We start from the raw sequence: 25,066 nt of genomic DNA on the forward strand, positions 1-25,066 counted from the left end.
TCCCAGTAGAGCAAATGGGAACCAAGAGACTGTTTTTGAGCATTATGCCTGCCTGGTTTTGCTCAGAGTTTATGGATCAAATTAGCAACAAGAAGCTGTAAAAATGCTGTGAGGAAAAAAAGATGAGGAGAGTGGAGAGCAATGCAGCACTGAAGAGAATACGTTGTTCCATGAAGTGCCTGTAGACCTTTTTTGATGTAAAACCATTAAATAAGAAAGTAATTTGAACTATAAAGGTAAATCTAATGCATGACAAATATGGAGAAGCCTCAGTGAAATCCGTAAATATGTTCAGGATTATATTCATCTACTCAGGATGCTTGTTTGGGGGGAAAAAGAATCTGTTTCTTACTACAGGTATTGAACTCCCAAGAGAAAGATATGCATGATATCAGCGATAGATGTAGTATTTAAATCTAAATGTCTGGGTCTTTGGAGGTGTTTCTGCAACATCACTCTTTTCCACAGAATTTCTGGAAGAGTTCTGCCACTTTCTTGTATCCCCCCTCTCTGTGTGTTTTAGCATGAAACTTACAACCACCTGTGTTAATCTGCTAAAAACATTAATGATTTTCATAGACATATTCACATAGTACTGGCCTTTTTCAAGTATTATAATAGTGTTAATTGCTGTATGTGAATTAATGTTGTCTGAGAAGATTGACTTCCCTGCAGTTTGAGCAGAGTTGTAATTACTCAAGACAGTACAATGTAACAGGAGATATTCCATTGCCAAGCAGCTTTCAGGAAATAGTAATCTCACACATCTAATATGTAACATGTTTGCTTGTATTTATTGAGAGACTCTTTTTATCCTGACCTTGATCATTAATGAATTATATTATTTGGGAAGGAGTGGTGCAAACATGAGACTCATACTTCTTGTCATCACCAATTACTGATTTTTTTCACTTTGTTAAACTGGTACAATTTTCCCTTAAATACACTGGCAGTGGCTCTGGAAGTCATCCCTTGTGTCCTGGTAGGAGCTGGTGGAAATCAAGGGACAGATACCCTCCTTGAATGAATAGCTACACATTTCTTTTTTTGTGGAAGAGCTCATTTAGATTGTTTTCAAACTTTCTGTTTGCTTAGTCTCGCGTGCTTACTGTAAATACTAAGAAGTTTTGCACTGTAGTTGGGCCTGTTAAAATGTGGGACTATTATTTTACAATAATTGCTGCTAAACCCCTGTATTGTTGCTAATCATTTTTCTAACACAATACTGATTGCCTCTTCCTCTAGCCATTCCATTTTCTGTTGCTTACACATTCTTTCTCCCCTGTACAAAAGAAAGATCCTGGACACAACCTTTTTTTTATTCATTCATTCATTCATTCATTCATTCATTCATTCATTCATTCATTCATTCATTCCTGCTTTCCTCTTCCATCCACTCTACCCCCAGGTAGCTTAGGTTTGTACACATGCAGGGCTGATATTGCTGCTACAGAGGTTTTTGTATATCCCAGTCAGAATTTGGTACCTTCAGATGAGCACCTTGCTGGTTTTACACTTGCACTTTTAATCATCTCCCTGTATATTTTTGCATAGCCAAAATATTATCTGCTGTTTTCTTTCCTGCTTATCTTGCTGGGTTTTATACAAAATACTGCAAATACTTCTGCTTTCTAGCAGTGTTTCACTCTGATAATATTGACCATAATATTGATCTATGGAAGTCTGAAATGCTATTGGAAGTGTCCAATGGCCTGTGAATAATAAGGAAAAAGTTGTAAAGCATGAAACAAATGTTATAAAGCTGAAGTCTGCTATTTATCATCTCATTTAAGTCACATTATAAAGTTGAATCTTCAGTTCTTCATCTCGTTTTCTATCATAATTCAAATAAAATAGATACTTGATTTTGAAATCTTTGTTTAGGTTTTTGCTTCTACATGAATGGATAAGTCTTTCAACTTTTACTATTGCTTAGAATGGGAAACCAGAATGCAGCTTTTTTCTGATGAAGAGCGGTTTCATTGTGGAGACTTTTGCATCAAAAGCAGATGAAGGAATCTGCCTGACAGAGCTTCTATTTGAAATGTGAATCCTTTGCCTCTGCCTCAGTGCCAAAAGCTAATTGCAGCAGTATGTGCAATACCTTGTGTGCCAGAAAGGCAGATGAAGCTTTCTTCAAAGTAATTCAACTTGAAAATCAGAGGTCACCTCACCTGATCTTCAGGACTGATTCTTTCAGATTAATGTATCATCTGTCAGGAGATTACCAGAAAGCATCCAGGTCTCCTTGCATACTATGGGAAGACACTTCCTTCCCTATAAATGTGGAATATATATTCTATGTTTTGGGTCAGAAACAGAGGCAGGAGGGGGAGCCACCAATACCTTGATATTTTTGACAGATAAAAGCTATAAACAAGATGACTTTGTAGGCTTTTATTACTTTTTAGTCAAAGGTTATTCTTTTTTTCCCCATAAAATGTTATTAAAATCATTACATTGAAAGAAATTTTCCAAATAGTTGCCATAAATTCTGCACAGAAAGACCCACAGGTAGCTAAAAGGTACAAATGAGCGTTTAAGAAGAAAAACAAAGGGCAAAATATTAGCAATAGATCTTTTAAACTGTCATACAAAGAAAATGAAACACACTTTTAAGGTCATGATTTTTCTCCTACCTCAGAATTGCAGTTGGACAGTCTGTAGCAGCTGGTTAGTACCTACTGACATCCATAACTGTGGAGGGCAGGAATTGTGTGATCTAATGAAGCCAGCACAGTCTTGAATTTCAAAACGCCCTGAATTTCAGTGCTCACACTCTCAGATTATTTTGGGGCTTGGAGTGATTTATCCTCTTGTCATATTTTCTTGACATAAAAGGAGTAAGAATGATTTTTTAGTGGTGTTGTAACAATTAGCTTAAAGTTAGTAAAATGCATCTGGAGGTAAGAATTAGAAGTACAGATGATACCTGTTTGGAGAATTAAAGGCAGTTTTATTGCAGTAGCTGTCATTACATCAAAGGAGATCAAAATAGGAGTGACCAACTTAAACAACCATGAAGAAATGCCTTTAAGAATTGCAGCTGCCATTTCTCTCTGAATGTCCAGCATCTTTCCCTCTCCTGAATATGCTTGGAGTAATGATTGAGTTGGGATTAAATGTGTAAGGAACTTTGCTTTGAGGAAAACCTGAATAACCTCTCTCTGTAGCCTGATACTGCCATGCTCAGAAGTATTTGCTGCAATTCCCTTTTATCAGTTCCTAACTAAAATTATTTACCTTCATCTCATCATCTTCATTTTAAGAAATAATTTCCTGTGTAGCATTACATCAGTACTTTACTAATTTCTTTGTAGATTGCAGCCCCTGCAGTTTTTTGTGTTACTTAATTCTGTCAGAGAAAACTATTGGGTTGTGTTAGCAGAGTCTCATTTTGACAAACATGGTTTTTTCATGTATTTAATTTTCTGTGGACTTCTGTATTGTATTTCCATCAAAGTCTATTTTAAAGTCTGTACATAGTTTATGTGAATCACTGCTAGCATCATTTTCTTTCCCTTCACCATCTTTGTTTGTGTGAGAAAAATATAAATGATATTAAGTGAGGCTTTGATATACTGAGAGAAGGAATAAAAGAAAAAGTGGTAGCTGCAAAATTAAAGCTACAAAGGTTGAGGTAAAGTGGATGTTTTTGGAACAAAGGGGATGAGATCTTGTACCCTCCAGAGATGTGATGAGCTCTCCCAATCTGTTCTTCAGGACTGAGTTTGCATCTGAAAGATGTTTTTAGGGTTTTTTTTGTTGGTGTTTTTTTTTTTTTTTTTTTTTTTTACATCAACTGGCATATTTCCATATTTCTTCAAGGTTCTTTTAGGAAGAGTTGTGCTGACTTGTGATTTTATGAATTCTAAATGCTGTAGTGTTTGTATTGTAAATAAGTGAACGTACTAGAAATTAGGACTATTCCTCAAAATCACCATTAAACCTAAATTATTTTTTTCTAGAAGCCCAGGCAACCTTGAGTTGTGCGTTCATCCCTTTCACTATTAAAAAGCCCTGTATTTTTGTCAGTTGGCTTGATTTCATATTACTTGAGAGAAAATTACCTTGAGATTTTAGGTGGTGGATTTTTAAAATTTTTATCCCCCAAAGAAAGGAAAATCGTGAAGGCTTTTATGTAGATGAGGAAGAATGTCTAAATGCCAGCTGGAGGTATCTCAAACAGGTGCAATCAAGAGGTAATTGGTAGGCTTGGGGATATTTTGTAGGGATACTTGGGAAATATTTTTGAAGGGCAGTTCAGTGTGAAGGCAGAATAAAAGAGCACAAGAATTAGCTTGTAAAAGAAAGTATTGTGGAGACAGGAACTGTCAAATAAACAAACCAGCACATTATGTAATTTTTATGCATGCTCTGTTTTGGAGAAATACTGCCTGGCAGCTGGGGCTCTTCTATTCCCCCAGTGTTTGATAACAGAGAGGGAAAGTGGGCCACTGACTGTCATTGCCATCTCAAGCATTATGTTGTCAGTCCTTCACAGGCAAAAAAATAATTGATACAAATTGAGTGTACGAATCTGAACTTCCACCTGCACAGTAAATGGCTGCATGTTTGTGCTCCAGCCAAGACACCCTTATTTGCTGGGAGCAAGTGTTCTGCAGGATTAACATAGTATTAGAGAATGAGAATCTTCTGGGCTGAAAATCCACGGTGTTAAGGGATTTAACTAAAAATAGGGTATTAGATAAGTTTCACAGGGATGCTGCTGCAGTTGTGTTGAACATTATTAAGCAGAAGATAATACTTTTGTCATGTTCTGAGTAATGAGTGCAGGCACTGCTTCACCCCAGCTCTCCAGAGAGCTGAAATGATGTGAACAGAACCTCATCAGGCTGGGACTGGCTTGGCCAGGTTTTCCTGGGGAACTTTAATAGAGCTCTGTGACTGCCCTGGAACTGCAGTGCACACACAATGGCTGTGAAAATGTTTGTAGGGAATAATCTGTTCATATCTGTGTGCTGAGGGGAAGTCCCTTTATCAATGTACTTTAGGGGTGGGAGTGTGCACACATGTGAGTGACAGGGTGTTTTGGAGGTTGTTTAGAAACTCACATTTAGGAAAGCTTCTATGTGTGAATTTGATGAGCATTAACATTAAAAAAAAAAAAAAACAAAACTTTGCAATTATCTCTAACTGATTTTACCATTTTTTATTATATATTTTTACTTTCTGTGATAAGTAGGCTCAACTGGCAGCTGCAGGTAAGGATTATCTAGTGTGTCCTTATTTTAATCTTTTTCATTTGGTAAATAGATGCAGTCATTTTCATTGTTGCAGCTGCAGTTTTCAGATACTGGTCCTGGGCCACAGATAACTTGTGTTTGATAGGTTTAATCAAAACAAAGTGTGAAACCATGGCTTTCAAAATGTAGCATTAGAAATTAGAATTTGGTATTCGACATGAAACTGCATTGGAGAAGGAAAGCTGCTCCCTTTTTTCCATTGAAAATATAATTGATTTGAGCAAAGAACTGAGAATGTGGAAATTCCAGTTAGTCAGCAGGGGGTTTCAATGACCATACAGTGGTGCCAGGGCAAGTGAACAGGGCTGAGCTGTATTTTGGAGATGTGCTGGTTTAGGGATATAAATAAAGAAGGAAAACCTGCTTAGGCAAAGATTCAAAAAAAAAGAATTATGAAGTTTGGAAAATTGTGGGTAGTGTTTAAAAGCACCATGGTGAGCAAAGGTAGCTGAGCTTCCTCCAAACCACTGGTTCTCCCCAGCTGTTGTTTTAAGCCAATTGCTCAGAAAGAGACACTGGATTGCCTGGAGCCTTCTGTTATTGCTCCACACAATTACTCTACAGTACCAGAGAGGTTTTTCTCAATAAAATTTTTCATTTGCCATCAGGAACAAGTCTGTGCAGAATGTTTCCCTCTCTGATTACAAAATTAAATTGGCTTCTGCTTTTATTTTATAGTTTGTGATAGGAGTGCCACAGTAATTCGTGAGGGCACCTCTTCTGCTTGTTTTTTTCTTTAAGACTGTTGAGAATTTCAATATAAAATGTCTGGAAGTGAAGTACCAAGTTATGTAAGGCAAAAGTAGGAAAACGGTTAATTAATATGTTGGGTTTTTTAAAAATGTACTCCTAATATGTGTTCAGTGTAGCTTTTTATTGTAATGCTCAGAACTCTTTGTGCCTCAGGAACTGAAGATCTGTGGAGCAAAACTTGGGGTTTGTCACCTTTAAGGTTGTCTTGTTCTGCAGTCTACAGTTACTAATTATTCATTAACAGTTTGCATTTCTTTGTCTGGGTAAAGAATATCTTATTCTGTCTGCTACTCCTGTGAAGCTGTGACCTGAACTGCCTTCTCTACAGCTGAATTCCTTAACTAGTCATCTTTGCACTGGTATTTTTTTCATCAGTTTATATATTTGATTTGAGCCAAAATATTAATTCTGTTCAGAATAATTAAAAATATTTTGTGGGTGTTACAAATACAGATTAAGATTATTGTTATTGCAGTTATTGTTTATTACTAACAAAAATTACTGTGTTTACACGGGGGTGAAGTTTTACGAACACCAGGAATATCAAAGCAGCTTCCCAAGGCTTGGAATCTGTTGGCCCATTTGAACAGTACTATTAATGGAACTCTTCCATTATGTAATGAAGATCTTACTTGAATACTTCAACAGCAAACAGAGTATGAACTTGATTTGCCTGCTACATTTCCATGTACAAAATTACTTTGTTTTGAATACTGCACCAACATATTGGCCAAAAGCTTCCCCTGCATTAATTGCCAGAGCTCCACTGAAGTCAGGGAACAAAAAGTAACAAGTTTGTGGAGGGATTTTTTGATGTTTGCATTAAATTTTCTTTAGAATTGTTTAATTGTTAATAATTGCAGTAAGACTGGAATAGCTGAGTATTTCTGTGTCCCTGCCCTGGAGGAGGTACATGCAGGAGGTGCTGATGACCATTCATGTGCCTCACTGACACTGCTTCTTCCTTCTCTTGCAGACATTTGGGCCTTGACTTAGTTCCACGGAAGGACTTTGAGGTTGTGGATTCAGATCAGATCAGTGTTTCAGACCTTTATAAAATGGTAAGAAATTCTATGGGAGATTCCTCTGAGTTTTCACTGTGGGAGGGAGAGAAGGGAAAATGTTTTTATTCTTTACTCTCACGTGTTTTTCTGTTTCCAGTGGTGTTAGAAGTTAAATGTCTTCTCCATTTGCACCCTGACCACTAGAACAGTGTGTCTCATATCCTAAGTAGTGGCATGCTTTGATGCATTTTCATTTCAATTTACAAGTAATGTGGTGTTAACTCTTGGAAGGTTCTCTGAGCACAGAAAGTCTCTGATTCTTTGAGCAGATTTGCAGATGAAGAATACCTAAGTGAAAAGTCTTGGTTTGTGTTTGCATAGATAATAAACATCTTTGCCTTGTTGCAAAGATTTTTGCGCTCACAAAAGGGGAGAGAGGAAGGGAGACAAGTGCATAAGTTAATTTAAGTAAAACTAATCCTTGAATGTCAGTGCTCCTTAGAAAGCATGGAGTGCATTTGAATAAGAATATTTGGATTTTCAGGTGAAGTAGTATAATTCCTTCACTGGAGTGAGTTCCAAATGCTGTCATTATTAGTCATTTGTACAGTCCTGCTTGTACGTAATGAAGTTGTTTTGGAAATGTGAATTGTGCCATTAGTGAACTGTAAAGCCACTCATGCATTTTACAACTTAACTGTGTTTGGATTCTCTCTTAGTAGGACTAATATAGATAATTTTGGTTTGGATTGTGATGTAACTGTAGAGGGAGAAACAGCATGTAAAAATCAGGAAAGTGAATGAAAACCTTTCCTCAGATGCTGTTTTATCTAAAGAAAAACCCCAAATAAAAAACCCTCAGCAATTATTTTGTACAACTTCTTCACTTAATATCTTCCAAAGAAAATAGTTGTTTTCTACATAATGTTGTTACAGTGTCACTCTAGTTCTAGGAAGCTTTTAATTTCCTGTTTTAAAACAGTTCTGACTTTCAGCCATTTAAGATCAGGGGCAGAGAAATCCATGGCTTGGTGATGGGTTTGGTGTGCAAAATGTGACTTTTCCTTAAACCAAAGGCATGTTTTGTAAACAAGCTGGGTGCTGTTGCTGGTTTGGATTATTTGCACCATGTAACAGTGGATTTCATGGAAAGAAGTAAGAATTATTGCATAAGAAATATGAAATTACACCAGTCTATAGTGCTAATTTTTAAAGTTTGTTCCTAATTTGCCATGGTCCATAGTGCCAGTGCAGCAGGGTTTTCCTTCAGTACAGCGTGGAAATTACTCGGTAGCAAATTCCATCAGTGAAGACTCAGGCTGTGAGATCAGTTGCTAACTAAGGATTGGTTTATTACTCTGAGGTTTATTCTGCATATTTTTTTTACTCTGAATACTTGGAGTACTGCAAATAGGCAATATTTATTGCCAGAGCAGCCTGATTATGTCACCCCTTAGTCCTGTGACTGTCTCTGTGCTGCTCCATCCTGGGCAGGGCTCAGGACAGCACCATTACTCACTTCACACTTCACTGCTGCCGGAGTCTGTAGATGCAAGAGGACAGTGCTGTCTAATCACATCTCTTCACAGTCAGGAGGCAATTTCAAGAACCAAAGCAGCTGAAAAGCTGTTCTTTTTTACCTTAAATTTTGTAAAAAATGAAGGAAAGGTATGTTGGTGACTTAGGTAGTTTTAGGGTTATTTTTAATGTGGTTTGGGGATAGTTTCTATCATTTACCAAAAGCCCAAGGAGAGAATCCTCCTTACTTGTGGCTAAATACTTTATGGATTCTCAAATGAGCAGTGAGGTTTTACATTGTAAAATAATCTTGCAGGAATAGTTGTGAGAGCCAAATTACTTTCTTATATTTTCAGGATTGTAGGATGTTAAATGTAACATAGAAAACACTCATTAGCAGAGCAATGGGTGAGGTAGCACATCAGATTTTTCTCTCTGTGACAACAGAGATTCAAGCACTTTTTGCTCAGTCATTAGGCTTAGCACTGCTCTTCTTGATGATAAATTGTAAGTTGTTACATTTGAGCCTCTCTTTTAGCTCTCATGTTTCATTGCTAAGTGTGTGGCTGCTGGGTGATGCTGTATTCATCTCTTTGGCAGAACTATTGTGCTCTGAGGCCTTGCACATCCTGCTTCTCCGTGTTTCTCATTCTGAAGCTAAATGCCAGTGGCTGCAGGATGCACAGCACTTGTCAGGAATTGTTGCTTTGCTCCTGAAGGAAAACAAATTGCCCTTTCCCTATGACAATGTTTGTGACTTTAACCAATATGACAGAACACTTTTTAAAAATACATATTACTTTTGAATGGTGGGAAAATATGTTCTCAGAATTCTGCCACAGAGCTCAGCGCTGGAATTTCCACTGGACTGAAGTTGTCATTTAGGAACACAAAGTCCTGCAGGATGTCAGGAACACTTGGATGGCACATTTTAGTGGAAGGGTTACAAGACACAAATATCTGAAATGGTTTCACAAATCAGAAATATTCAAAGCTGGTGATTATTTACATTTAGCTTTTCTGTAAAGTTATTGCAGTGGGTATGTGTCTTCAAGACAAGTTCAGGAGGTGCATGAAAGGCACAGCTGCTGGCTGTGTAACTGCTGCAGCTTAGGCATTTCTTGCAACTGTGTGAGAGAAATGCCATGAGTTCACCAGAGTTCCTAATTAAAAAAAAAATAGAGTTCCTAAATAAATAGTTTAAAATTAATGTTGCATCACCTCAGAACTGTATATTCTTTATTCAAATGGTAAATGTGATTGATAGAAAGGAATAGTCAAGAAAATAAGAATTCACTTACCCAAAACTCTTCTAGATAAGGAAAACAACTGGACACAAATTGGACAAAAGATCATGAAATCTTTGTTGTGATTTTCTTGGTTGTTCTTTGTAAAATAAAGCAGATTAACAGAGAACAGGTTTGTGTACATTGCATTCTAAAGCCCAGTAAAAAGTCAGCTGAGAATATGAAGACAGAAAGCAGTTTAAGACTGACTTGGGAATGAGGGGATTCACTCACCAGGCATTGTTAGGGAAGGAATGAGAAAGAACAACACTGAAAACTGTTATTGATAGATAAGATATCATGAGAAAGAGGTTGGATGAGAAAATGGAGGTAAGGAGAATTGATAGTTCTTTCAGTAAATTAAAAACAAAACCACAAAATGCTCGCTAACAGGCCAAGTTGGATAAATTAAGAATTCTTCATTTCTTCCAGGCATTAGAGTGAAAGGGAAATTGAGATTACTGAGAGCCAGTTTACAAGAACAGAATTATAGAGAAGTATAATAGAATAGCAAAAGTGGGTAAATAGAAAACTTAGAAAGGCAATGCACAAATTCAAAGATAACAAACAAATGTGGTCAGTTGTATCAAGAAACAGTTTTATATAAATAACCTGGTACTACCTGGGAAGCTAAAAGAAAGTTTTTATACTGGGAAAAACCAACTGGCACGCGATGCAAAAAAATAATGTGGCCCTTAATGTCCTTCTTGCTCCACTGAACTCTGCTAAGGTGGTAACTTTTTCAAGAAGTTTTCAGTTCCAAGGGATTTGGAGTTCCAGTTGGCATCTTTGGAGAAGCCATATCAGACATGTTAGTGATAATCATTGGGAAGATGGATAAGGTTCCAGAATACCAGCAAAGGGCAAGACAATTTCACACCTTAAGAGTAGGTGATGGAGGAGGAGCTAGTAATTTTTCTCTCCCTGTAAAAAATGCTGGAAAATACTACTACTACTACTACTACTACTACTAATAAAAGAAAATAATAATTACTTGCAGCAAAGACATGAGTAATACTGAGTGTGAACTTGTCCAGAATAAGCAATTTTTGAAAGTTCCAGAACATAGATAAGTCTAGTGGATAGAGGAGAAGCAGCTGATGCCATATTTAGATTTTGGTAAAGGTTTTAAATGTTTGTTTTAATTTAAATTCTCCAAAGGTCATTAGTTCTAGATTAAATTACTGTAATGTAAACACAGAGCTAATTAGAAAACCCATACCAAAAAAAAAAAAAATTGAACGGTTGTAAATAATTTGATTAAATAGGAGGAGGGATGAATTAGCTGAATTTCTTGGGGTCATCCTCCATTTTGTAGTACTTCAAGTTTAATTAAGGACTAGATGCTGAAATAAGGAGTCTGCTTACTAAATATACAAAATCCACAAAGTTGGAAATAGTATTTCTGATTCTTTCAGTGGAGGGAAGGATCAGAATTCCAAATAATAGAGAGAAATTTAAGAAATTATGTGAAAAATGTAGTATACCAGGGAGAATCATAAATGTAAGATTTTAAATCCTGCAGTCAGTTGTTGGCTCTGAAGTATAGATTGGGACACTACAAGCTTAGGTGGTTTTGTAGAGGAGATTTGAGGTTATAATGAAATCACAAGCTGAATTAATTAATCTTTTCATCCTAATGATGGATAAGAAAAGAATCAAGAGGCCTGGGTTACAATAGCAAGGAATCAATTGAAGCATCAGAAAACACTTTGATGAGGAAAGATATACTGAACATTGTATCTGTGAAAGTTTGCACAGTCTTTGCAGACAACTATCTTTTGGGAAAAATAAAGGTAAAAATGGTTTTGGTGGTGGTTTTGTTGTTTGTTTGGTTTTTTTTTTTTTGTTTTGGTGGGGTTTTTTTGTTTTGTTTTGGGTTTTTTTTTTAGCATGAAGATGGATAGTTTCTTAACAGTCCTATTTTTATATCACTTTGGAAGGCTTTTCAGGTTGGAAGGGGCCTCAGGGAGGTCTAGGCAAACTTTCTGCTCTCAGTGCAAGGTCAGTAGTGAATTCAGACCAGGCTGCTCGGTGCTTTGTCCAGATGGATGTTGAAATTCTTCAAAGGAAAGGATTGAATGTTGTAATGGCTGCCCTGATGGAGTTACATTTTGCCTTGTTGGAAGGGTGGGATATCCCATGTTGTAGTTGATGACCACAGTGTTTTGGCCAGTCTGCTGTGCAGCTCTGTGGAGAGCCTGGCTGCCTCTTTGTGCTGGGAGCTTCATGGACACAGACAGGCTGCCACAGGTCACCTACAAACCTTCTCTTCTCCAGACTCAAATGCTGCATTCCCTGCATCCTCCTCAAACACCTGTGCTGCTTCACTGCCCTTTGCTGAATGCAGTACTTCAGCTGTAGTTTACTCAGTGCTGAGGCAAAAGGAATAAATGTTATTCTCAGTCTACTGGCTCCATTCCTGTTAAATTTACATTTAACAGTAAATTGTTAAATGTCTCTGCTGCCCGAGTGCTCCCCCGACTTCTGTTTGACTTGCTTTAGTAGGACCCTGCCAGTCTGCTGTCCCCAATTTAGGATCATCTGGCAATTTAAGATCACATAGGTTTCAGGACAGACCCCTGAAGAATGCACACCATCAGCCCACTACCTCTGGAGCCTGAAAATCCTACTGTTTGTTGAATTTTTTTTAACAAATAATGGGTCTGTCCATGAAGGTGTAAGTTTATAGTTGAGTACAGGAATGCTGTGGGAGACCGTGCTGAGGTCTTGCTGAGCTAGGGGAACACAGCAGCCACTTATCTTCCCTAATCTACTGATTTGGTTATTTTACCTCAGGGGAATCACTTGATCCAGCATAATGTACCCCTGATAAATCCATGTTGGTTATTTTCAATCACCCTCCCATCCAAATACCCAAAAATGGCATCTACCCTCTGGGCACTTTGCCTGGCCAGAGGCAAGGGCACATAAATTAACTCAGTCAGTGATTGTATTGTAATAACATGGTCCTGAAGCATGAAAGCAGAGAGTTAGTCAAATCTAATCTTTTAGTTGTGGAAAAATTTAAAACCTGAGGTTTTTACCACTTATTGTCATAGATTTACCTCAGTGTACACTCTGTAAGCAGCAGTGTTTGCTGATGAATCTCTTCAGACCACCTCTCATATTTGTGTTGCCTGAGTGTCTCACTTTCTTACTTGGATTTAGAGATTAATTTAATCAAAAGCAGTCAGGACATCTTGAATAGCTTAAATAACTGGTCTTTTCTGTGCCAGCTAATTCTGAGTGGCTGCAGGTGACAAAAAGAAGAATAGGCAACTCAGCCAATTTGAAGGCTTTTAACACTCAGAAGATGATGCAATAGTTAGACAAACAATGGGGCTGGAGATCATTATTTTTCTACTGAGAGTGTGAAAGAGGACATTTTTATAACTGTGAATGTAAACAGATGTCAAAATATGCCATGTAGAATCACAGAATTGTTTCGGTTGGAGGAGACCTTTAAGATCATTGAGCTCAACCATTCCCCCAGCACTGCCGCAGCCCCACCAACTCCTGTCCCCAAGTGGCACAGCTACAGGTCTTTTAAATCCAGGGGTGGGAACTCCACCACTAAGGCTTGACAATGCTTTAGGTGACAAAATTTTCCCTAATAGCTGATCCAGTAGTGAGGGGCCCAAAACTGAACACAGGATTTGAGATGTGGCATCACCTGTGTCAAATACAGGGGTGTCCTTGGCCAGCTGGGCCCACTGCTGGTGAGGGATTGAAAGTGGCTCAGTGAGCACTTCTGCCAGCTCCCCCAGTACCCAGCATCTCCTTGGTTTAGTCTCATTATGAAGAATATCTCTCCTTTTGTGGTAAAAAGTCTTTTTTGTGTTCTTTGTGAACACAACAGCGTTGTAGTTTAAGAGTATTGCCAAATGCATTTTGTGGACAATCTTTTACTTTCACCTCCTTTGAAGCTTCATGTTTGTCAACAGATCTGCTAATTCTGATATAGAGTGTAAATGTTTGGTCAGAATAAGATGTTGGGTTTGTAATAGAGGGAGGGAGGTGGGGCAAATGAAGAGAGTATTTAATAATGTGTGGCAGTGTCAATGTTAATATTTTGGTTTAAAATGCTAATATTAAGATGATGTGCAGGGAAAGGCATGGCAGAATCATAAATGATGGTTTTTTTAAAGCTCTCTGAAACCTTTTCAATTTAGATTAGTATTTAAATCTCCCTTTGGAGATTAAATGGCTTCAGTGAGTCTTGCAGTCCATTTTCTGATTATAACATCTCCTTCTAGCATAAAAGGCTTTAAATACAGCATCATCCTCTGACTTTTTAGACATGTAGCTCTTTATACTGATTCTTCTTTACAGGTACTGGGCAGATGAAATTGTGGAAGAGTCTTTAACCAATTTTCAGGATTTCATTTTTTATTAGAGCAAAAAGTTTTAACAACGTCTAAAATCCATCTTTCTTTCTAGATGCCTGTGTTTTTTAACAAATGCACCTTTCCACAGACAACATGCCAGGAGATGAGGTTTAGTGAGGTATCTTCCCATTTAGCAGAAGAAGACACGGGTTATACAGAATAATTAAATTTTCCAACACTGTAATAACATTTATTTTTGAAATTCTGTCTAACTTGTGATAGCCATTTACTTTAAAAGCTAAGGTAAATACTCCCTGTAAATTCAAATAGGTAAAGAAACAGCTAAACTGAGAAAAGCCTTTAGGAAAGCAAGTGGTCTTGTGAGTGATGATACACTGAAAAAAAGGCATGTAAAGTTGTAATCATTTTGAAAGTCATATTTTAGAATTACTGTTCTAATGCTACATGAATATAATGTACATATTCCTTACTTTCAAAAAGGTTTAAATTTTACTCTTTTGTATCTCCACAGCATTTGTCAAGTAGACACAGTGTCCAGCAGAGCACATCACAGGTAAATACCATCCACATTTGAATTTTTTATTGTCTTTAAATTCTTGGTAAAGAACTTGGTAATGTAGGTAAAGGTATGATGGAGATTACTGGGTAAGTCCTTACCCACAGAACACTTCCTCAGAAGATTCCCAAGTATTTAAGTCACTAAGGTCCTTCTTCCAATTCCATTTAGGTCTCTTTTCCTGAGCTTGTAACTGTTGTTCTTAAAAGATACAATTGTGTAGTGAGATCAAAAGCCTCGCTCTGCCCCTGTGACTCTTCTGTCTACCTGCTAACACGTGGCTTAGTGGCTTCTGTTTCACACATCCTTTCTGTACTGGTATAATCCAGTCCTGGTCATGGAATCTGGCTTTGATCTTTACAGATATCTGTGCTTCCACAGGTACCTGTCTTTAAAGAATGAGGATTTCCTTGGATTTAATTTAAAGTCCAGAACAAAATTCCTTTTAAACCAGTACAAATCTGAATTGTAAGTCTGGAAATTTAAGATTTTTTTGGTTAGACTGTACCTGTCTATGCATTCAGAGGAGATGAACATAGGGAATTTAGGATATTCATGCAACCTGTTTATTAAGATCAGCATGAATGGATGTAAAGGGTTATAAAAACTGAAAGCATACATTTGGTTATACTCTTTTTTTCCTTTGGCCACCCCAGCATTCACTGCTGTAAATAGGTCTTGATATGTTGAGCCAAAATGTAAACCTTTCTATGGTATCAACCCTTGTTAAGTTTTTTTATACCTGCAGGACAAACTGGTCTGTTAAGCCTGGTTCTAAGTCATGAATTGTTTTTGAGTGGAAAATGCCCTTAAGTCCAAATGTTCCCCCAGCATTGCCAAGGCCACCACTAAACTGTCCCTGAGTGCCACATCTACACATTTTTAAAATCCCTCCAAGGATGGGCACTCCACCACAGTGCCCAGTACAGAGGGACAGTCACTGCCCTGGTCCTACTGGCTGCAGAAATGACCTCTGTAAGTGAATTGCAGCTGCTCAAAAGAAATCATGTAACAAATGTTACTAACAGTGCTTTGAAGTCCATCTGCTTTAAATGGAAATCATCAGGACTCACTCCAGTACTGTCTTATAATTCATTTTCAGTTCCAGAATCAAAGCAAAATTTGAGAAATAGGATTGACTTGGTTTACTTGATAAAATCAGATTTCCAATGCGTAAACCATTTGTTTTGTATCTACTTGGTTATCACAGTTTCATCAATCTATTCAAATTAGCAGCGGTAAAAATAGAGACAGAAATCTTAATCTAGCACTTATCTCTGAGGCAGAGTAAGTTTGAGATTAAACTTTTACTTGAGGGCAAGAGGAGAGCAGGATCTCTGTTAAAATGCTCACGTTGGTCTGGTGTCCTTTCTTTGTGAAGAAGTGCCAATGGTTTTCCCTGGTTTGACTCAGGTGGACACCATCCGTCAGCGGCACGGGGAAGCCTGTCGGATGCCAGTGCCTCATCACTTCTTCCTCAGCCTGAAGAGCTTCACCTACAACACCATTGGAGAGGACACAGATGTCTTTTTTTCTTTGTATGATGTCCGGGAAGGCAAACAGATCAGGTAGGAATTTGTCAAACAGCTAAAAAACGTCCTAGGAAATGAGTTGTAGCGGAGCAGATGCATTGGAGATAAACACGTGGTGTGTTCTTGTGGGCCAGCTGGAAGGACAGAGCTGGTAGATCATGAGTTGCTGGCCCTGCAGTCCTCATGTGGGAATATCAGAAGTACTGGTCTTTGCATAGGAAATTTAGTGAAGCAGGAAAGGCACAGAATGGTTGAATTTTTTAGTTTTCTGACTTTACCTCCAGACATTACAGAAGGTCTTGGTGTCTCATTGCTTCCTCCTTAGGGCTGTTGGTTAAGAAGCACAAATAATGACAGGGCCAGGCTGAGGGGCTGGTTTGAGAAGGGACTGCTGTGTGCCTCTGTAACTTTCCTCTGCTCCTTGCCTTCCTGTCACAAAATAGCTTTTTTTTGGTCACTGTATTGGTCTCAACATAAACTCTTTAACATTCCTCCCTATGTCTGTGCTCTCAGTTTATTGAAATAATTGGTACCAGTGTTAGCAAACATGAGATGGGCCGGCCTTTTTTCTTACAAGCATGTGTTTTGAAAACATCAGAGTATGTAGAAGAGCATTGCAGCATTTATTTTGTGTCTTGGAAGTTGAGCAAATGCAGCTTACAGCTTGGTCTGATCTGAAGAACACCATGTTTGTGCAATGTTCTGGGTTTTGGTAAAAGCGTGTCCTGACAGTCACTTGCTGTCATAGTCAAAACTCTCCTAGTTTTCAGCAATTAGGTTTAGATTTGTTTCAAAGTGAGGGAAGAGCCACAGAATATTCTATCCTGTCTTTGGAAAAAAGCTCAGAGTAAGTGAGAACAATTTTGTATCTCTTCAGAGTACCTCCCACTAAAAATTTGTCTATATTAGAAAGCTCTGATGACTTGATGGTATTTCCTGATATCCAGCTTAAACCTCCCCTGACACATCTCCAGCCCCTCCCTGCTGTCCCTGGGCACAGAGAGCAGAGATTGGTGCCCTCCCGTCCCCTGCCACTTGGGAGGATGCTGAAGGCCCCAGTGAGGTCTCCCCTCAGTCTCCTCCAGGCTGAACAAACCAAGGGCCCTCAGCTGCTCCTCACAAGGCTTCTCTTCCAGACCCTTCCCATCTCTGCAGCTCTTTGGACACTCCAGTGGATGTAGTTTAGGATGTGCCTTTGATTCCTCTCTTGAGAGAATTACCAGAAAATAGCTGTTAAGAGGGAAAGGTGAAAATGGAAAACTAAACAGAAAACAATACACCCAACTAGTTCCTACTGCAAAGCAGTAAAATATTACATAATTTAGATGAGAAGCTGCCAGGAAGAGGAAGGGACAGGTGGACAAGCTGCTGCTAGCAGACATTGCTTTGAAAGAAGATGAGTTTTCTTGGGTTGCAGTTTGTATGTAAACACTGAGTGGAGAGCCTTAAGGAAAGGGTTTTGCCAGTGTTAAAAATCAAAAGGAAATAATAGTTATAATGAGAAAAAGCACAAAGAGTGGTTCAGGCAAATTTAAATAAATACAGCAATGCTTTTTTTGTGCAAACAGTTGTTATTACTTAGCTCTTTGTATTAAGCATCAGTGGTCTGCTATAGTGAAAACAGCATAATTTTTTACATTTTCTTACATCCCAAAGAGTGCTGAGGAAGAAGTGTGTAATGAGGCTGAGCTCTGTTTTGGAGAAGAAACCAGAAAACAGACAAACACATTGCTACAAATTTAGAATGATGTTTTTATATCTACTTTTATCTATATCTACTTAAAACATTTTCTTTCCTCTCGGGAAACAGTACATTAATGTAAAAAACCCAAGCAAGGCTTCTGCACACTACACTCTAAATGAAAGGGACAAATTGACTTCTGAAATGGTTTGGAGGGATAAATTTCTTACCCAAGCAGCTCACACTGGAGGCTGAGTGGCTTTCAGCATTACTGCCTTGGACATGTGCTGGATTACAAACCTCCCTGAACATGCTGGTGCCAAGAGTTATTTCCCGGGGAGGTTAAGTGAAGAATTGCTGAATGTTCCAGTGTTATTCAAGGGCTGCAGTAACAGCATGCACCAGGTGTGGATTAGCAATCAGAAGGTTGGAACAGCAGCTGAAATACCATTTGAGATGGTTCCCAGGTTCTGAATACAAAGATGTTCCTGTGTTTAATGGTTGTCAGCAAAGGAGGAGCAGACAAAGGATGACAGTGGGGAGCTATGGACAGCAGGAATAACAACACTGTCATCAGAGGGGTCACACCTAGAGGTAAACACAAGGAAAAAGTTACTTCATTTTCAGTCTGACAGAAATATAAGTAATACTTCTAAGTAAGTAGAACTTGAAGGTTCAGATAAAAAATGGATTAAAGTTTATTTGTCTGTTTTAAAGTATTTGGGATTTCTTTTTTTCTTGCATGCAAAAGCCACTAGTCTAGCAACTTTGTGACTCATCTTTAATATCTCAGTTTGTTTGCTGAGTGGAAGTTACTAGAAAATTATGTGATAGTTGATCTAGTTTGGATTCTAGCCAGTGATTATACCCCATTGTGAGATATACCTTGGGATGAATGATCATGGAGTGATTGAGTTCAGAGTAACATCAAGAAGGCAACAAAGAAAATGTTACTGTAAAGATGGTGAACTCAGTAAGGAAGGTGTCAAATAGATCAGGTAAATAGAGATAGGTAAACTGATATGGAGAAAAGACATTTGAGAGTTGTCTGTTTCTGAATGATACTGTTGAAGAGCACAAAAGCAAATTGTTTCAGCAGGAAGGAAAGATTAAATATATGGGGACAACAGAAAGTCTGTATCATGTTCTCTGGTGAAATGGAGTTGGAAATGTAGTATAAAAAAGGACAGATGAAATTGCACAAACAGGGATAGGAAGAGACAGAAACTTGTAGAAAAAAATACAAGTACCAAAGGGCATCAAGGACAAAAAACCAAAATAATAAGTCTATAATGCTTTACCAGCAAATAAGCATTTTTTACAAAATCAAGAAATAACTGAACAGATTAAAGGGGACATTAAGCCATGAGCAGATGTTTCCAAGATAGCTGGAGTATTTAATAGCTGTTTTGCCTCAATCTCCCTAAGAAGGTCAGCTGCAATCCGATGACAAATGTGAAAAGTTGTGGAAGAAATAAACTACTTGTTAGCAATAAGAAGCTAACAAGATGGTAAGTAAAAGTCAACATAGATTTGTCAAGCACAAATCACATCAGAGCCAACTAATTTTGTTCTGTTATATGGGAATGCATCTCCTGCTTCAAACAGAAGAGAGGTATTAAACTTGATAGAATAAAGAGATACAGTCTGGATGAAACTGCTCTAAAGGAGCTGGAAACTGGTAGACAAAAGGATGCAGAGTGTTATTTGTGCTAGAAGAATGCAACAAATCAGAGATATATTTACATTTCTTGACATTTTTAGCATGATTTTGGCGAGTGAAAATAAATCCAGTAAAGCAGTGCGGTTTAGATACCTAATATAATAACTCTATTTTTCTAGGAAAATGCATGGAATTATGCATAGCTTAGAAAAATTACACATTCAGAAGTATGACAGCAGGATTTTTTTCTGAAAATAAGCTTGTTAAGTCCATTCCAACTGTCACAGAATCCCAGAATTGTTTGGGTTGGAAGGGATCTAAAAGTCCATCTCGTTCCACCCCCTGCCACGGGCAGGACACCTTCCACTGTCCCAGGCTGCTCCAAGCCCTGTCCAGCCCGGCCTTGGGCACTGCCAGGGATCCAGGGTTTCTCTGGGCAGCCTGGGACAGGGCCTCCCCACCCCCACAGGGGAGAATTTATTTCTGATATCTCATCCAAACCCACTCTCAGTGTAAAGCCATTCCCCCTTGTCATCTCACTCCAGCCCTTGTGAAGTGTCTCTCTCCATCTTTCCTGTAGACTCCCTTCAAGTTCTGGGAGGGACAGTTAGGCTATCCTGAAACCTTCGCTTTTCCAGGCTGAGCAATCCCAGTTCTCTCAGCCTTTTGAGTATGGAAAAGGATAAATAAATGCCCATCTTATTTTTTCTTTATAAAGTTTGTTTAAATGTGTATGTTTTTCATTCTGCCTGCATCTTCAACCAGTTACCCTATTTTACACACCACTGGGATTTAAAATTTTCTTGTCATGTAGAAATATCCTTAATTATGGAGAGTGAATAGAACAAAAGAGAAACTCTGATGTGATTGAATTTGAAGATCTGAGGGCCTAAGCAGTAATTATGCATGGGAGATGGTGTTGTGCATATTTCTGCTGGTAACTCCTCCACCTGCTTCCTCCTACTTACTGAGCCTTTGCCATTCCCATTATAGCAACGACCTCGTCGTGACTGGAGGATTGGGAGATGTGCTCAGTGCCTGTGGTGGTGTTGATGGGAGTGACTGAGGAAGTCCACGTGGGCATTTCTCATACAGAAAAGTGTTCAAACCCTTTGTTGAGAGACCAGGTGTTCTCTGCAGTGTCTGTTTTAAATATCTGCCATGTCTTTGGGGCGAGACAGGATTGTAAACACTGCAACCTAGGCTAGGAGTTTGGTTGGGAAACATCTATTTCAGTGTTGAAATTTAAAAGCAGTAGCCAAAATGAGAAAAAATATAAGCTTGCTCTTTAAAGCTCTTGCTAATAGGTAATATAGAAAGATGTTTTTTGTGGAAATGTTCTCAGTTTGTGGGTGGATGATGGGGAGAATGTGAGCAGTACAGTCTGTCCCAAGTCTTGTCTTAAGGATTTAGCACCATTGACAAAGCAGTTCTCAGGAGAGAAACATGGTTTGGAAGTATAATTATGGACTGAAAAAACACCCTGGGTCTACAGCAGGATAGTTGGATTCAGCTGCTCAAAAGTCATCTGACATAAAATCATCTGCCCCTACTTTTCAAGGCTGAGTCAAATGTTCAGTGGCAAATGTTTGGCTGTTAGTACTGCTCTGCAGTGGGGTTTGGTGCTCTGCAGAGATAATGGAGATCATGATTACCTATTTGTAACTCGTCTTTGGATCTTGGATCATTTTCCAACCAAATTATTTTCTGTAATAAAACTCATCAGACAAACATGTAAATAGTTCAAAATACTAGAGGGATAAAAATATTAGAGAACATAGTTATCAATTTAAATGTATCCTTGTAAGCAAGTAAACTTCTGGGCCATGACCAGACTGGATTTGGTTTAACCAGTGTGTGAGTGTTAGAAGCTTTCTCAAGTTGCTACTCATTTGTATAACCTGGTCCTGTAGAAGTCCCAATACTGCACTTGAGTGGCCAGGGGAGGCTGTAAAAGGAAAATGTTTGTGCCAGTGTTTAGGTAGAGTAGAATGAAATGCAGCACTTGGAAACACTGGATTTAGAAATGATGAATTTGTAGGGAATTTGATTTTCACTCTTTCTGTAGTAGGAGTTTCTGAGACACAGTATCCCGGTTCAGACGTCAGAATACAAATCTGTACCAAGCTGCTGAAGGTTACCTTGACAAATTTGACAGGAATCCCTCACCTCTGTATTTGTTGATGGCCATTAGCTCCATGGTTCTCATCATCATTTAGTCTTTTTTGTTATCCTTTTTAACTGTCAATAGGAATGTATATCAGCTGCTAAAAAATGTTAGCAGGAACAGTGTAGCTAAAATTACATTGTGCTTACACATGCCATCTTGAATAATTTTCCTGTAGCACTTGCTAATTGCAGACAATTACCACTCTCAGGAGCTTTCATGTCAAACACTGAGCCAACATGTGAAATGCAATGGCAAATTTCCCACAGGTCCTGTCCGAGAAGGGGTTTGAGTCCTCTCAAAGCTCTGATGTGCAGGATGAGCATCCTTAGTGCAGGAACACCTGTACAGAGCAGCCCTACCTGCCCAAGGCAGGGCTGTAGAAATTGTACATGTTCTGGACACCAGATTCTGCTTGGGCAGAGGGAAGTTTGGCAGCTGGGAGTGGAGGGGGGGCAGGTGAAATAAAAAAAGAGTAAGACAGGCATTAATAAGGTCAGAAAAAGGAGAGAAGGGTCACTGTGTAGATAAATATGGTTGAAGTTGAATAGCTGAAAGAGAAATTGTTAACTGACATGGAAGGATCCACAGTAAGAACTGTGTCAAACCAGCCTGACTGCATTCTCTCCCAGGATATGGGACTGACCTGAAGATCCTTTTTCTGTATTGTTTCTCTCTCAAGTAATGGCTCTGGGAGCGCTGGGACAATGTGTGGGCATTTATCCTCAGTTAATTGCTTTAAAATATTATCATGTTCCTTTATTGCCAGTTGCTATGTAAGGAAGTAGAAAATTATATTTTACTTTTATCGTGCAATATGCGCTAAATTTTCCTTTTGTTATGTTTTTAATAGCATAGCTATTTTAAAATAGAAAAGTTATCTCATTCACTGTCAGTATAATGATTTGTCTGCTGGGAAAAAATAACTTTGTATCACTCTGAATTATTTCTTTATTATTCAGAAAATTTTCTTAGGGATTAACCTTACCAACTAATGAGTTTTTTCTTCTGCTTAGTCATGAAAAAACCCATCTTTATATTTTTACCTCTTCTAGCAATCTGATCTGTTGGGATAGCTAATCCTCCATCAGCTCCTCCTGTACTTCAGTTTGTTGTGGCTTTAGTATTTCAAGGGGACTATTCTTCTGAGCTTTGTGCAATAGATAATTCATAGCAATACTAATGGGAGCAGCACGACCTTTTCATCCTGCTCAAGGTGAACTTCCTCAAAAGCTAAGCAAGCATTAAGAAATATTGCTACCCACAGCAATGGCCTTGTTCTGGTCACTGCAGTGACCATGGAAAATCTGTGTGTCTCTGAAGTCTGCTGCAGACAGACAGCTGGAACAAAGAGCCTTTCTGGTAGAATACAGAACTTCTGAAAAACACAAGTTTTGTCATCACTGTAGACAAAACCTGTGGAGTATTTTATAAGGTTTTTTGGTGGGTAGGTTTTTAGAAAAGGACACAGGAGAAGTGATGCATTTTCATTTTCTTTATTGGTTGCTTCAGCTGACTTTCATTCCCTGGATCTCTCTCTGAAATGTGCATTTGCTTGGTTTTCCTATTCTCTGTTTTGTTATTAGTGTATGCAAAAGAAACTGCTACTGTCTGGATTTGTATATGAAAGTTGCTGTAAGAGATGTAAGTGGTGTTATTAAATATGTTAATTATTTTCTATAAAGTTACTATTTTTCCTAGTTCCTATGGACTTATTAATATGTAGCTATTCCAAAGCAGGAGCTTTTACAAATATCCATCTTATTTTGTATCTTTCACCCCCACCATCCTCCTTCCCCCACAAGTGGGGGCTTTTTTTTTTTTTTGGTTGAAGATCAAGTATGACATACAAATAGGCAGGGATATTGAGTTTTCTACAGGTTATTTTGATTTTTCAGTTGTTAACAGGAAGAAATCAATGAGTTGCAAGCATTGGAACTTCCTCCCTTTTCCTGCTCAGGAGGAATTGACAATGTGCCGTGAACACACACAGCTGGAAGAAATTCTGCTCACTTGAGGGGCAGTGGGGAAATCTGTGTTGTTTAAATGTGTAAGTGAGCTCAGAGAAGGCACTTCCAAGTAATTTTCTGTCTGTAGGAAGGCTCAGTGGATGGAATCCTTTCATTGTGCCTGAGCTCTTTCTGTGGGAAAATTCCCCTCAAAAGCCAGGTCTGCGTTCCTGACAGAAATTGTCATGTGCAAAGCTCTTGTAGGGCAGGAATTAAATATGACAGCTGCTGTATCAGACCTCAGAACCATTAGCTTCTCCCAGGGTAGAGATGGTGATAAAATCCTTATTCTACAAAATACCTGTAATCCAAAATGAGCAGTCTTCCCTGCAAGTTTCCCTCACCTGCCACCTGGCAGGGTCAGTCCACCTTGCCTTCCATTAGTTAAAATCACCATCACTGGGGAATCGCACTGGATGACTGAAGTCTTTCTCTCTCTTTCTCTCTTTTCTTTTTTTTTTTTTTTTTTTAATTGAAGCCTTTTCTAGTTGAGAGAATTCCTTTTAGGAGCAAAAATATGTACCTTTCATTATGGAAATAACAGAAAAATCCTCATGATGGTGTCAAATGTTCAAGTGTGGCAAAGTCATGAGAAGCCAAGGAGAATGTAATTGGTGCTTACCTCCCTTTCCCCTGCAAGCCTCAATAACGCTTTAACATTGTGGTGGTTTTCCCTTGAATGTGGCAAGAGAAATGACAGGTAGTTATTTTCACTATTTTCTGTTTCCATGGAAACCCAGTGTTTGCAGTAACAGTCTTACTGTAAGCTCTGTAATCCTCCCCTGGGGCTTCTCGCCAATGTGGTAATTTAATAATTCATGAGCATTAAGCCTGAATTTGCTGGGAAGCAAACTGTGTTGCTTGGAGCCGTTTTCTCAGGGCCAGATTCATTTCCCTCACAGATTCAGTGTTCTTTTCTCTAAGATGTCTTTATAAAATACACTCCATAAACCAAAGCAGTGTACTGTGCCTCAGTTTTTTGTGAAAGTGGGGTTATTGCAGAGCTACTGGATTAGACAGCTCAGGAAAGAACTCTCCTGCCTCCCCCAACAAAAGAAAAGGGGAAAAACCAAACACACTCTGTGAGCACTTGCCTGAAAAGGAAGATTGTTAAACTGTCCATGAGTCACTGTTGAGACAGTGAGCAAACTGAGAGTTCAGCAGGGGTGATGCTCCTGTCTCCGGGGCTCGGCAGTGACCACTGTCGATGATGGATTGCTCAAACACTGCTGGCATCTGGGAGATGCTGTTGGTTTACACTGGAAGTGGGAATTGAGT

General features: G+C 38.6%; 1 protein-coding gene across 1 annotated transcript in view; it reads left to right on the forward strand.

Moving 5' to 3' along the window:
- The window catches only part of DOCK3 (dedicator of cytokinesis 3), a 184,866-nt gene that overhangs the window by 60,931 nt on the left and 98,869 nt on the right, over positions 1–25,066 (forward strand). Inside the window, exons 7-9 of the mRNA XM_053953429.1 lie at positions 6,997–7,081; positions 14,692–14,733; positions 16,150–16,304. Of these exons, the coding sequence (XP_053809404.1) occupies positions 6,997–7,081; positions 14,692–14,733; positions 16,150–16,304 (282 nt within the window). The remainder of the gene's footprint in view (positions 1–6,996; positions 7,082–14,691; positions 14,734–16,149; positions 16,305–25,066) is intronic.

Source organism: Vidua chalybeata, chromosome 12, assembly GCF_026979565.1.
Source record: "Vidua chalybeata isolate OUT-0048 chromosome 12, bVidCha1 merged haplotype, whole genome shotgun sequence".
NCBI classification, from domain to species: domain Eukaryota; kingdom Metazoa; phylum Chordata; class Aves; order Passeriformes; family Viduidae; genus Vidua; species Vidua chalybeata.